Source organism: Rhopilema esculentum, chromosome 6 (genome assembly GCF_057945365.1).
Source record: "Rhopilema esculentum isolate cy_ngs chromosome 6, ASM5794536v1, whole genome shotgun sequence".
NCBI classification, from domain to species: Eukaryota; Metazoa; Cnidaria; class Scyphozoa; order Rhizostomeae; family Rhizostomatidae; genus Rhopilema; species Rhopilema esculentum.
In genome coordinates this window covers 10,986,460-11,002,025 of record NC_142820.1, presented here as the reverse complement: position 1 = coordinate 11,002,025, position 15,566 = coordinate 10,986,460, and the positions used below count along the sequence as shown (strand labels likewise).

The window sequence follows — 15,566 nt, the reverse complement described above, 5'->3', positions numbered from 1 at the left end:
GGTAGTAACTTTATCCTTTTCCCAACCCGATATATAGATTTGACAAAACTATGAGGAAAGTCCGTTTTTATCACATAAATGGAAGTTGCGAATTATATGCCACAGAGTTAGATAAATAGAATGTATTGCAGAGGTTGTGTCAGAAAGTAAGGAATTTTTGGTATTAATTTTTTAAACAGGTAAATTCATAGTCTGCATGTAAATTTCCTGTCCCAAACAATTTCTTTAATTTTGATACCCTATTCCAGAGTTTTGATGCAATTTATAATATCCGGCCCCATAATTTTAATCGAAAAAGTATACCCTTCCCTGATCCACAGCACAACCTGTCAAGTATGGGAGTTCCTCCGGTGGAATAGATACAAAACCATTGTGAAATATGATATCGATGATACTCTGTTCACGTCTCACAAACCACATTGTAACTCATCTTCTGTTGTGTCACGACAAAGTCTTTGCCGGGGAACAGATCTTGCGAAGAGACAGACATGTCGCCTCATAGCGTTTCCGTCAATGCAAAAAACATTTTGATTATAACTCTACTTTTGAGCTCCCTTGTTATTGGTGGTTTAATTGGATACGCAATAAAAACTCGCTCGACAGAAAAAGATAGAATTTACACATCAAGCAATGCTGAAGAAAAGGAGACTACGAGATTTCAGCAACACAGGGTATTGATCGATGAAATGGATGCAAAGAATATCGAAAAGGATACCAAGTATTTGTCAAATTCCCCTCGAATGTCAGGTTCGCCCAATGCAGACGTTATAGCTGATTATGTGGCCACCAAATGGCGTAATTTTGGTTTGGAGACTGTTAAAATTCATAAATACGACGTGCTTCTATCGTATCCAGAAAATCCTGCACAAATAACCTCAATCGCAGTTAATGGAACGGTCTTCAACTTCACAATCAGGAATCCTGCAACAGGTAGCAAAGCAAATGGTATTGTGTCCCCATTTCATGCTTATTCGCCCTCCGGAAATGTAAGTGGGTATCTTGTCTATGCAAATTATGGAACAGAACAAGACTTCAAGGAACTAAATGACAATGGAGTGAGTGTGACAGGAAAAATTGTCATAATGAGACACGGGTTTCCTTATCGGGGCCAACAAGTAGATTATGCGAGCTTAAATGGGGCGGTAGGGGTCATCTTATTCTCTGACCCTATGGAGATGAACCCAAATGGAAATGATGCTACGTACCCAAACGGATGGGAGTTACCCGAATCTGGTATTCAAATTGGAACAGTAATAGAAAGACCAGGCGACCCACTTACTAGAGGCTATCCTTCAAAGCAAGATTTCTACCGACTAAATGTCTCCAAGGCTTCACCACTCCCAAGTATTCCTTCACAACCGGTTGCATTTAAAGACGCCAAGGTTCTTCTGCAAACAATGGATGGAAAAGACGCATCAAAACATTTCCAAGGCGCTGGTGGATTTACATACAAGCTAAATTCTTCACTTTTAATTAGGATGAACATTCAAAATAAGCTGGAGGTGAAAACTCTGAGCGTTATATCTGGTGTGATTTATGGAAATGTTGAGCCAGATAGATATGTTTTGATTGGAAACCACCGTGACAGTTGGGCGTATGGCGCGTCAGATGCATCTGGTGCGCAAGCTACTCTCATGGAAATTGCGCGATGTTTGGGAAAAGCAAGGCTATCTGGTTGGCGAGCACGTAGAAGTATCATGTTTTTGAGCTGGGACGGGCACGAGCATGGGATGCATGGTTCCACAGAATGGGTAGAAGAGCACGCCTCTATGTTACAGGAACAAGCTGTGGCCTATTTGAATATAGATGTTGCTGTGGAAGGAAATTACACGATCGATTTAAGATCTACACCAGAACTTAATGATGTTCTCTTTGATGAAACAAAGACCCTAACTGAACCTGTATCGAAAATAAATTTGTACGAGGACTGGATTCGAAAAAGCCCAAGTCCATCTGAAAAAAATGAACCAAGAACAATTGTTCTTATTACTGGAAGTGACTATAAACCATTTTACCACACCATCGGTGTCTCATCCGTCGATTTAAAGTATACATATGCAAAGACAAGAGGAACAAAGTACCCATTTGGAAATCCAATCTACCATTCAACGTACGATACATTTGATTGGCTCAAAAAGTTTATAGATCCAGATTTCGGTTACCATCTTTTGATTGGAAAGTTGTGGATGAAAACAGCTTTGAATCTGGCTGATTCGACAATTCTGCGATTCAACCTCACCAGAGCGGCTAATGCAATTTACAATTATGCAGTTGCATTTAAAAATAGCCATGATGGTTATATTAGCCCACAAAACATATCATGTGACTTATTGGTTAATTCTGCATGGAACTTGACATTGGCAGCAAAAGATTTTGATGCTAGAGTCAAGAAGGTAAACAAAAATGAAGATATGAAAGTTCGAATGGTGAACGATCGCCTGCAGAATTTCCAAAGGCAGCTTATTCACCAGACTGGGACCATGGGAAGAGATGACTTAAAAAATGTAGTTTATTCAACAAGGTGGGATCTGGTGACCACTAGAACAAGATTTACTGCTATTTCTGAGGCTATCTTTAGAGCAGTGAATGGCATTGATAAGGACTGGGACCAAGTAAAGAGGCAATTGATGATTGCCACAAATCGTCTTCAAGCGGCCTCACAGTCGTATAAAACATCTCAAATCTGAATATATTGCAAAATGTTTTTTTCTGAAAGAACCCTTATTGAACAAGCCTGTTTGTGGAGAAGACGGAGCTCCGCTTAAGGTTACGGTAAACGTTTTTGACACGATATTTGGTTTTCTCTCCCTAAAAGCCAAACTATTAACGGCGTCAGATCAAAGATACTCGAGTATCTTTGGTCAGATTAAGCTATGCATCATTCGGTGCACAAGAATGTGGTGATTCCAACCATACCAAAATAATTCGCAAATATTGTAAAACAATGCTTTCCAAGAAATCGATTGCTTAAATTAGTGTACCACCTTCAAATGCTATTTTGTACCCTTGCATTTGAGATATCAAAATCTGATTTATATCAGCAAAAAGCGCAGATGCTAAGCTACCCAAATCTTTCTCAGATTTTTCAAATTCCTCCTCCTCTTGAAATTACACCCTGTCAAAAACTGGCAAACAATTCCCTCTCATAGCTGTATTTGGCTATAAAGGACAGACCAGAGGAAATACACAAATTTTGGGACACCATTTGCTTACCCGACATCTGTCCTGGCCGTGTGAAAATTTTTGAGCCATTCGAATGGTTCCTTGGGTACAAAATAACTTTTTCGTACCTGTATGTAGCGGAATTGTAAATCCGGAGAAAACGGGATTTTACTGATCGCACTTGCAAGGTACACTCGTGCATAGTGTAATCCGGGTCAAGTCACTTGAAGTTTTAAGATCAATACGCCTGTTTAAACAAACACAGCCGTACATGGGATACATGGGTGTGCCATGCGATATTGTAAATTAGACATGCGACCACAACCGCGAAGCAACGATAATCGGTTTAACAGGTCAAGGGATTTTAAGACCTCAACTAAAAGCTTTGATAAACAAATTATGGAAACCTCCGTTTCGATGGGATTTTTTCCATTTACAAAATTTCGGTTAGTTCGGCTACTTGAATGTGAAATAATCAAAAAATGGATGTTTTCGTCCAGAAAACGTTTACCGTAACCTTAAAAGACAACAGTATTGAAGTTAACGATGACAATTTTGAATATATGCATCTAGTGTATCAAAAAATGATTTACAATCGAGTCAACAGCAATTTATTTTATTATATGAAACAATGCTCCGTATGTTTATTTGAGATTGCTAATTAAAATCTGTAGTTAGTGTTGCATGTTTAATAAATCTTTAACAAGAAAGTTGATAAATCTCCCAAAATATTGACTTGGTGAAAGCAATACACTCAAATTTAGAAGAGAATGGGTGATTCTCAAAATTTCCCGCGTGAAATCAGGCTCTGTTGCTCTGTGAATTTCTGTTGCAAGTTGCTTTAAATTCCTTGTATGGATGGTAACCGTATTGTCTTAGAGCAGTAGTTGTTCAAAACTAGATGAAAATTCGTTATAGGCTATTTGAAATGCTCTTTCATGAAGGTTGTGAAAAAGTTTATTGTTTTCCTATTATAATACATCCATAACAAGGAACAGTAATTGAAGAATGTCAAAAAAATTGTTCATTAAAAGTTTTCTTTTATCTTTGTTTAAATAAGGTGCTATAATTACAAATGCATTTATCTTTTTTCCTGTTTCTTCACACATGATTTTGATATGGTAATCAAATGTGAATCAATACGAGGCCATCCCGCTTTGCCGAGCTGGTTCGCCTAAGCGGGATGAATTTCAATTGCGTTTATATGAGGCAGAATTCATCTCGGCAAAGCGGGGTGGCCTCATATTGATTCAACAGATAGACTCGAGTTGATATCAATTTTTGACAGGCTTGTTTTGTTTTTGATGAAAGAAGTTTTCAAGCACTATTCAATCACCACACAAAATGTCGAGAAACAAAACGATTATTGCTCTTTAGATTTTAAAGTTAACTGGATTATTTCCGATGATTTCCCACTTACATGGCTTGATGCTATTGTGGATTGCCTTGCAACAACACAGACAAGAGTTGATGATTGCAGTGGAGCAACGAAAAAGAAACCGTTTCCTACAGAAGACAAAAAATGCAATGAGGAGGTAAAGGAGAAAGCACAGAGATGTTTGGTTTAACCCTGGTCGAACTGAAGAATGGTGGATCGAAATGGTGAATGGAGAGGGAAGTGATGATGCTTGACATAAAATTTTTCGCCTTTCAAGGAATCGCTGACATGATGAACAGATGAAACAGTGAAACGGAGATCGATGCGAATTGCGAAAAGAAAATTTGATAAACAAATAAAATTTTGGCACGTAACCCAACACAACACAGTCACCCCGCGCTCGCGCAGAACATGCATTTTCATCTCAGTCAACCGGGCCAGCCCGCCTGACACTGTTTATATGAGCTCGCCTTACCGGGATCCCGCCTGCCCAACTCACAGATCCCGGCTGACCGAGCTGGCCCGCTGCTCATATAAACGCAACTTGATTGAGCAAAGGATGTTATTGTTTACTCAGATCTCGCCTAGGCGAGCCAGCTCGGTCAGGCAGGCTGGACTGCCTCATATAAACAGGCCCTTAGTAAGAGAGTTTTAAAGTTGTGTTTATTAACTTCTGTTGGTGCTTGAAAAAGACCTCAGTAAGGAGTAAGATTTGTTGTGTCGAAAATACATGTGAAAACGTCTATTTGTCGTCACTTCTCCGTCTTTCCTACGGAACGTATTACAATATAAACGTTTTAGATTTAGAATATTGGTTTATTCAAAAAACTAAAGATAAGTAGTTTTGAAAGATTAGTAGCAGTTACAGATTTGTATTTTATAGACGAAACTCATATTAGAAAAAATATGTAATATACAATAAGGCTGTGTTTTGGACAGTTCTTAGAACATTGAAATATGTAACAAGATTAGAGATCAAGAAACAGCTAGAAACAGTTGATTTGCCTTTTAAGGATCAATCAATAACTCTGTTTTCTTTTGGCCAGGTTTGATATGTTCTGGTAAGATTTATACATAATCAGTGGCAGCTGTAGTTAGGCCAAATTACACTGAAAATATCCCTGAAAACAATGTAAAACGCTTTTGGTCCATTCAAAAGAGGTCCAGTCAAAACTTAGCCACACCCTTAGCCACACCCTATTTGGCCCCGAAAATCTGCGTTTTACGCTGTTTTGTGCAGTGATGAAAATTCCTTAAATTAATGCCTGCCTTCCACAGCTGGTTTCTCTCTTTTTGTAGTGTTTCTGAGAAAGTTTTCGTTACTAATAGAACTTGTTTAGACCCAAGCTTAGGCCATTGAAAAAGCAAAACTCCGTCAATTTGTGCTGACAGCAAGTTATTCTGGATCAGGTTTCTTGATCTATTTTCTAAGTCAAGCTGTTACTCGTTGTATAATTTGGACAATGACAGATTCTTCGATTAAATTCCCTTATTCAATTTTATATTTGTCTTCTATAGTAAAGACATAGCAACCAAGCTAAAGATAAGGGCATATTCCAAGGATAGAGAATGATATAGTATATTTCTTTTCACTTTTGCCTCAATTTCTTTTACCGTGCAAAAATAAAAGATTTTTCAATGGGGTTGGGAGGATTGCTTTAGTAAATTTGCTAAAAAAAGAGTGCTTTTTCCAGGGAATTTGAAGTGTAACGGGTTGGCTTTCGTATTTAATCAATTTTAGTAATTTCCCCTTTGCGTGTTATAGTCACATGTTCTGTCAAGTCATGTTGTGTTAGTGAACAACGCCTTTTTATGGCAATGTGCTTGTCTTTCAACATGTAGTGTGACGCTCGTATTGTCTTGTTAATTAGCTTCCGTTTATGTTATTAGGTTATTAGTGTGTGTTGATCAGTTAGTCTTACTGTTTTGACCATAGAGATAACATCAAGTAACGAGTATCTCTTGTGTGCTATCTACATCGCTCCACTAACCAGCTTGGTTATTCACTGGTTCTTCAACGTCATGACAAGAAACCTTATCGTTACAGAAACATCAAAGTGCGAACATTTTCTGCTTCTTTGGTTGCAACTCTGGCTCCGACTCCGGTAGTAACTTTATCCTTTGCCCATCCCGATATACAGATTTGACAAAACTATTAGGAAAGTCCATTTTTATCACATAAATGGAAGTTGCGAACACAGAGTTAGATAAATAGAATGTATTGCAGAGGTTGTGTCAGAAAGTAAGGAATTTTTGGTAGTAATTTTTTAATCAGGTAAATTCGTAGTCTGCATGTAAATTACCTGTCCCAAACAATTTCTTTAATTTTGATACCCTATTCCATAATTTTAATTGAAAAAGTATACCCTACCCTGATCCACAGCACAACCTGTCAAGTATGGGGGTTCCTCCGGTGGAATAGATACAGAACCATTGTGAAATATGATATCGATGATACTCTGTTTACGTCTCACAAACCATATTGTAACTCATCTTATGTTGTGTCACAACAAAGTCTTTGCCGGGGAACAGATCTAGCGAAGAGACAGACATGTCGCTTCATAGCGTTTCCGTCAATGGAAAATACATTTTGATTACAGCTCTGTTTTTGAGCTCCCTTGTCATTAGTGGTTTAATTGGATACGCAATAAAAACTCGCTCGACAGAAAAAGATAGAATTTACACATCAAGCAATGCTGAAGAAAAGGAGACTACGAGATTTCAGCAACACAAGGAAGTGATCGATGAAATGGATGCAAAGAATATCGAAAAGGATACCAAGTATTTGTCAAATTCCCCTCGAATGTCAGGTTCGCGCAATGCAGACGTAATAGCTGATTATGTGGCTACCAAATGGCGTAATTTTGGTTTGGAGACTGTTAAAATTCATAAATACGACGTGCTTCTATCGTATCCAGAAAATCCTGCACAAATAACCTCAATCGCAGTTAATGGAACGGTCTTCAACTTCACAATCAGGAATCCTGCAACAGGTAGCAAAGCAAATGGTATTGTGTCCCCATTTCATGCTTATTCGCCCTCCGGAAATGTAAGTGGGTATCTTGTCTATGCAAATTATGGAACAGAACAAGACTTCAAGGAACTAAATGACAATGGAGTGAGTGTGACAGGAAAAATTGTCATAATGAGACACGGGTTTCCTTATCGGGGCCAACAAGTAGATTATGCGAGCTTAAATGGGGCGGTAGGGGTCATCTTATTCTCTGACCCTATGGAGATGAACCCAAATGGAAATGATGCTACGTACCCAAACGGATGGGAGTTACCCGAATCTGGTATTCAAATTGGAACAGTACTAGAAACAACAGGCGACCCACTTACTAGAGGCTATCCTTCAAAGCAAGATTTCTACCGACTAAATGTCTCCAAGGCTTCACCACTCCCAAGTATTCCTTCACAACCGGTTGCATTTAAAGACGCCAAGGTTCTTCTGCAAGCAATGGATGGAAAAGACGCATCAAAACACTTCCAAGGCGCTGGTGGATTTACATACAAGCTAAATTCTTCACTTTTAATTAGGATGAACATTCAAAATAAGCTGGAGGTGAAAACTCTGAGCGTTATATCTGGTGTGATTTATGGAAATGTTGAGCCAGATAGATATGTTTTGATTGGAAGCCACCGTGACAGTTGGGCGTATGGCGCGTCAGACGCATCTGGTGCGCAAGCTACTCTCATGGAAATTGCGCGATGTTTGGGAAAAGCAAGGCTATCTGGTTGGCGACCACGTAGAAGTATCATGTTTTTGAGCTGGGACGGGCACGAGCATGGGATGCATGGTTCCACAGAATGGGTAGAAGAGCACGCCTCTATGTTACAGGAACAAGCTGTGGCCTATTTGAATATAGATGTTGCTGTGGAAGGAAATTACACGATCGATTTAAGATCTACACCAGAACTTAATGATGTTCTCTTTGATGAAACAAAGACCCTTACTGAACCTGTATCGAAAATAAATTTGTACGAGGACTGGATTCGAAAAAGCCCAAGTCCATCTGAAAAAAATGAACCAAGAACAATTGTTCTTATTACTGGAAGTGACTATAAACCATTTTACCACACCATCGGTGTCTCATCTGTCGATTTAAAGTATACATATGAAAAGACAAGAGGAACAAGGTATCCACTTGGAAATCCAATGTACCATTCAACGTTCGATACATTTGATTGGCTCAAAAAGTTTATAGATCCAGATTTCGGTTACCATCTTTTGATTGGAAAGTTGTGGATGAAAACAACTTTGAATCTGGCTGATTCGACGATTCTGCGATTCAACCTCACCAGAGCGGCTAATGCAATTTACAATTATGCAGTTGCATTTAAAAATCGCCATGATGGTTATATTAGACCACAAAACATATCATGTGACTTATTGGTTAATTCTGCATGGAACTTGACATTGGCAGCTAAGGACTTTGATGCAAGAGTCAAGAAGGTAAAGAAAAATGAAGATATGAAAGTTCGAATGGTGAACGATCGCCTGCAGAATTTCCAAAGACAGCTTATCCACCAGACTGGGACCATGGGAAGGGATGACCTAAAAAATGTTGTTTATTCAACAAGGTGGGATCTGTTGACAACTGGAACAAAATTTACAGCTATTTCTGAGGCTATCTTCAGAGCAGTGAATGGCATTGATAAGGACTGGGACCAAGTAAAGAGGCAATTGATGATTGCCACAAATCGTCTTCAAGCGGCCTCACAGTCGTATAAAACATCCCAAATCTGACTATATTGTAAAAGTCTTTTTTTGAAAGAACCCTTATTGAACAAGCCCGTATGTGGAAAAGACTGAGCTCCGTTTAAGGTTACGGTAAACGTTTTTGACACGATATTTGGTTTTCTCTCTCTAAAAGCCAAACTATTAACGGAATAAGATTAAGCTATACACCATTCAAAGCACAAGAATGTGGTAATTCCAACCATAACAAAATAATTGTCAAATATTGTAAAACGATGCTTTCCAGGAAATTGATTGCTTAAATGAGTGTACCACCTTCAAAAGCTATTTTGTACCCTTGCATTTGAGGTATCAAAATCTGATTTATATCAGCAGAAAGCGCAGATCCTAAGCTACCCAAGTATGTCTCAGATTTTTCGAATTCTTCCTCCTCTTGAAACTACACCCTGTCAAAAATTGGCAAACAATTCCCTCTCATAGCTGTATTTGGCTATTAAAGACAGACCAGAGGAAATACAAAAATTTTGAGACACTATTTGCTTACCCGACATCTGTCCTTGCCGTGTGCAAATTTTTGAGCAATTCGAATGGTTCCTTGGGTACAAAATAGCTTTTTCGTACCTTTATGTAGCGGAATTGTAAGTCCGGAGAAAACGGGATTTTACTGATCGCACTTGCAAGGTACACTCGTGCATAGTGTAATGCGGGTCAAGTCACTTGAAGCTTTAAGATCAATAAGCCTGTTTAAATAAACACAGCCGTACATGGGATAGATGGATGTGCCATGCGAAATTGTAAATTAGACATGCAACCACAACCGCAAAGCAACGATAATCGGTGTAACAGGCCAAGGGATTTTAAGATCTCAACTAAAAATTTTGATAAAAAAATTATGGAAACCTTCGTTTCCATGGGATTTTTTCCATTTTCGAAATTTCGGTTAATTTCATTGTGTGCCTTGAAAGTATGGCTACTTGAGTGTGAAATAATCGAAAATGGATGTTTTCTTCCAGAAAACGTTTACCGTAACCTTAAAAAAACAACAGTATTGAAGTTACCGATAACAATTTTGAATATGTGCGTCTAGTGTATCAAAATAATGATTTACAATCGAGTCAACAGCAATTTAATTTATTGTATGAAACAATGTCCCGAATGTCTATTTTAGATTGCTAATTAAAATCTATAGTTAGTGTTGGATGTTTGATAAATCTTTAACAAGAATGTTGATAAATCTCCCAATATATTGACTTGGCAAAAGCAATACACTCAAATTTAGAAGAGAATGGGTGATTCTCAATCAGGCTCTGTTGCTCTGTTAATTTCTGTTGCAAGTTGCTTTAAATTCCTTGTATGGATGGTAACCGTATTGTTTTTGAGCAGTAGTTGTTCAAAACTAGATGAAAATTCGTTATAGGCTATTTGAAATGCTCTTTCATGAAGGTTGTGATAAATTTTATTGTTTTCCTATTATAATACATCCATAACAAGGAACAATAGTTGAAGAATGTCAAAAAAATTGTTCATTGAAAGTTATCTTTTATCTTTGTTTAAATAAAGTGCTATAATTACAAATGCATTCTCTTTTTTCCTGCTTCTTTACACATAATTTTGATATGGTAATCAAATGTTAATTGGTTATCTATTGTTGCGTCCAACAATTTCACTTTGTCTTCTTCTTTTACTATTTGCCTGTTTGCACAAATGCTACACTTTTCAACATCGTTTGATATTGCTGAAATCATCATAAGTTTGCATTTGTCTCCACTGAACTGCATAGCATTGTCTATAAAACATATAAACCATTGGTTTATGACATTCATTTCTTGACCTAGTTTAGCTGATATGTCTTCCTTATAAGTACCTTCAAACCATATGGTATTATCATCAGCATAGTTGCATAGTTTGCTGTGATCTAGGTTTATGAACATGTCGTTAATGGAAATGTTTAGAAGAAGGGGACCAAGGACAGAGCCTTGGGGAACACCTATCTTTTCCTTTCTTTCGCTAAAGTTAGCATTAATTTTTACCAGTTGAAATCACCTTTGCAGGTAGTCTTGGATTAATAATAACGCATCTCTACTAAGTCCATAAGCTTCAAATTTTGCTAGTAAGATTTTATGTGAGAAACACTCAAGTGATTTGGAGAGATTCATAAGGACAGTGCCCACAATTTTCTTACTACACTTCCTCCACGAAAGTACCTGGACAGTTCGAAGATCGATTTCGCTTTCAGACAAAACAAATTTAGGCTGGCGAACACGACTTTTTAACTTAGTGATAATAATTTTTTGAGAAACCCTTCCAAAATAAAGCGCTACAATCCTTACGCAATCAACCTATTTTTAATTATTTATTATTCATTTTATTTAAATTCTTTATACACAAAATCCCCTGATGTCTGTCCGTTTATTTAACTGATGTCAAATAAATGGAGAACAGCAAAGTTAGTTGACTTTGACTCAGTTAAAATGGGCCCACAAAACATAGTAATTTTTTACAAACTGATTCTCGAGACACAAATATTTTCGAATTTATTTTCTATAAACTATAAACTGATTTTCATTGATGAAGAAAACGGTGAAGAATATTATCTTTTAGCTTCTGTTTTTCTTTCTTTACTGGAAAACAGCATAAAGCGTTTGGAGCCCTTTTAGAATACACGTCTAGCAGCTTCATTTAGAACACATTCTAGTTGCATTTTCCTTGAAAAATGTTTGAAAAATGCAGTTTGGTAGGTTTCCTTCCAACAAGATAAAATTTTAAAAGTTCATGGCCCCCAAAAATAGGAACCGGTTTTAAAATGACCAAATTCACTGATATAGAGCTAATTGTTTTTAACTGCCATTAAAGGTGAACTGACACGCAAAAATAACTTGACCTCAAATGAAGGCATATCGAGCATAAATACCTGATACATTATTATTTTTTAAATATTCAACACAGTTTTCGAGTTATTGAGCGTCAAAGTTAGCCACCGAGCATTTTCCGAGCACGGACGAGTTCGCCCGAGCCTTCCGCATAATCGTGACGTCACAAACACCATGTTCACATCACTTGATCAACACGACAGTCTGAAAGGGCATACTTTTATGACTTTTCGGATGAGCACCGATACATTAATTGAGTAGGTTTTGGCTCCATTTCGACAACCTAATTGGAAAACAGATTATGACTCCTTTACAAACCTTTCATAATAAGATTTGCAAGAATATCGTATTATCCAACGCGTTTGAGGCCCTTCCTCCGTCTTGGAGGACTCAGTGTGTGGTGGGCCAACATATCGTATAATGGTAGCGATAAATACATCGACAGGATTTTCATTTTCTGGAAACTTAAGTAAAATACTTTTATTTTGTTAAATACGGCTGCTGTTAGACTGCCATCACCACCCCCCCCCCCCCCCCAAAGTGTAGTAGGATTAATACTTTGTTTATCACTCTATTGTTGTAATTGCACATGCGCACTGTAAATAGTATAAAAGTCTTGTTGTTGTAATTAAGAGGAGAGTTGTTGAGTTGCAGAAGAATGATTATCTTGTAATGATATTTGCGTGTTGATATTATGGTGAAAATTACAAAGTTGAGTTTCCCTTAGTGTGAAACTAAATAAAACATAAAGCTCTACCACAGTTTGGTGTAGGACCCGGTTTGTGCTAATAAATAGCCGACCGTTGATCTCGTTTTTTTTTAATGTCTCAAGCGTCGCCGGAAGAAGTTCTTGGTTTGATTAATGGCTTGGCAGGTGTTGTAAAAACCAACCAAATTCTTCAAAATGAAGCCAGCAAAGCAACAGCCGATCAACTGTCTGTTTTGGCGAAAGCCGTTGCTGATTTGTCGCAGACCGTTGCTGCCTTGAAGCCACCGTCTTCTTCAACTGCGTTGCGACTGCCTAATTTAAGTTTGCCAAGTTTTACCGGCAAGGAAGACTTGGATCGTTTTGCTGAGCAGCTGACAGCGGTGCTACAATCATCTGGTGTTCCTCCATTTCAATGGTTGCCCTATTTAAAGCAGCAAGTGGCAAAAGATGCCCGTGCTTACGACATAATTTGCAGTCAGGAATCGAAGAGTTCTTGCCCTTCGCTTGATGCTAGTGCCGATGACCATCGTCAATGGTTTGAAGTTTGTCTCAGAGTTTTGTTGGACCAGCGCGGAGTTCCAAGAGATCAGCGTATCCGCCAGCTTCTGTCCACGTATTATACCATGGCACAGGGACAAGCAGAAACAGTGGCTGACTTTGCCCATCGTTTTCAGGAAACGCAGCATGCCTTAGAAAAGCTGGTTCCAGGCATTCACCGTCCGGCTGCTGGAGATGATCTCGAACTGATGCATGCTTTTGCTATCAAACTAAAAACGGAGATTTCGACAGAACTTCTTAGCAGAGATTTCGCTTTTCCGTCTCTTGCCGCCCTCATCGAAGCAGCAAAAAGGTATGAACTTCGGGTTCCTCTTGTAGTGGAATTACAGAAAAATTTTGTTGAATGGCAGCCTGAAGCACATTTTTCAGCTCCTCAGAAGACAAATACTAATGTTGCTGAAAAACTTTGTCGTAATTTTAATAAATTTGATAAGGTTCATTGCGAGCTTCCAAATGGTTTATGCTCAAAAGGATTTATTCACCGTTGCACTGTTTGTCGCAGATTTAATTGCAAGGCTAAGTTTCACAGCAACCGTAAATCTGATTCTCCAGCTCAGAATAAGAGTTATCGTTTTAATAGTTCACGGAGAAGTCGTTATAATAACTTGCCTAATCACCACGTAGCTAATGTTGCTACTACTTCTTCTGATTCACGTCAGAATGTCGAAGAACCTCCACGTTCCACTTCCGCCACACCCGCCTCTTCACAGCAAGATCATCTTTTTGGGTTACCAGCCATAGCTTCCCCGCCCTCTGCCTTAGTAGTTTCTGGGGTTGATCTTGCTGCTAAAACCATTTTGTGGACCAGAGTTATCTCTGCAGGCGTTTCCCTCCCGCTTCCCATAGATAGTGGTTGCTCAGTCTCCTTAGTGAGTCAAGCCCATGCGGACACTGTGGCGAAGGACTGTCCTCATCTTAAGTTTAACAAACTTGAGCAGCCTTTTAGCATTTCTGTCGCTAACCCTTCTGCTAGCTTGCAAGCAGTTGGTGTTATGCAGGTTCCTATAATTTGGGAAAATGGACGTTCCTCGACATTCTCAATGCTGGTGGTACCTAATTTAGCATGGCCTATTTTGTTCGGAAACAACCATTTAATTGCCACAGAGGCCTGTATGTTTCCAAGCCAGCATCGTGTCTTTTTTAACCATAGTAGCATGCAGTTTAATGTTAAGTGTGAGTCCTCTAACCCATTACAGGCATTTCCTAATTTGGGGTTCTCTTCACGCTCCCATGGTTCTTCCGCCCAACTCACATGCTTGCTTACTGCTATGCCTTCACCTTCACGTTCTTACGAACCGCCTATTCTTAGGACAGGGTTTAATTTAATCCCAGTATGCCTTCTTCTTACTGCCTCTTTACTTGGCACTGCATTATTTACTCAGCCTTTATGGTTAGAAGGTTCTTGCCTAGCCTCTGGTATATCTATTTTAAGTGGGCCTATTTCATTTTCACGTATCCCCATTTTAATGGACTTAGATTCGCCATTACCCACTTTCACGCCTTCTGCTAACGCTACAGGATTTTGGCAACATTCACCAGTTCCCACGCTAGCTGTCTCTCCTGAGACGACTGCCTCTTCTGAGACTAACGATTTGCCGTCTCCAGAGTTTCCTTATTACGCAAATGTTATTGTCCATTCTACAAGGGATAATTTTTGTGTGCCCTTCAATTCATTTTTAGGCTTTGTTCGCGCACAAACAACAGGAGACAAAACCTTATTTGAGGACGCTATTACCTTTACGACCGAGAGTGTCACTAATGACCTATTAACGTCTTTTCAATGCAACACGTCAGCTTGTCATTATGTCAATTGTCCTACTGAGACTTTCCCTCCTGTTAATGAGTTTACTTGCGTTTCTTCTGCGTCATGCGAACATCACACATCGAGTGACGCAAAGCTTCGTCGTGATGCCCCATCCCCTGAACTTATCTCCTTAGATCTGCCAGCAACACCTTTACCTGCTGATCATTATGCTCGTCATCTTGTTTCTCGTATAAAAGATGCTCATTCTCAGTTCAAATCTATTAAAGCTGATTTACGTCGCCATCAGCGCGAAATCTATGATGCTGACTCTCGTCATATTTCCATTCCCGAAGGAAAAATAGTTTACATGCGCAAAGATCTTTCATCTAAAGACATTGGTCAATCCACCCGCTTTTTGCGTCGTTTTGATGGCCCTTTTATTG

General features: G+C 38.8%; 2 protein-coding genes across 2 annotated transcripts; both read left to right on the top strand.

Annotated features, from left to right (window-relative positions):
• The first annotated feature begins 392 nt into the window (after window positions 1-392).
• Window positions 393-2,696, top strand: LOC135686028 (N-acetylated-alpha-linked acidic dipeptidase 2-like). Its single transcript, XM_065202174.2, has one exon. It carries the CDS (start codon window positions 489-491, stop codon window positions 2,685-2,687), a length of 2,199 nt encoding a protein of 732 aa, XP_065058246.2. The 5' UTR covers window positions 393-488; the 3' UTR covers window positions 2,688-2,696.
• Window positions 2,697-6,774: 4,078 nt separating this feature from the next.
• Window positions 6,775-9,303, top strand: LOC135686304 (N-acetylated-alpha-linked acidic dipeptidase 2-like). Its single transcript, XM_089108922.1, has one exon. The coding sequence runs from the start codon at window positions 7,092-7,094 to the stop codon at window positions 9,288-9,290; it is 2,199 nt and encodes a 732-aa protein (XP_088965048.1). The 5' UTR covers window positions 6,775-7,091; the 3' UTR covers window positions 9,291-9,303.
• Window positions 9,304-15,566: the final 6,263 nt, after the last annotated feature.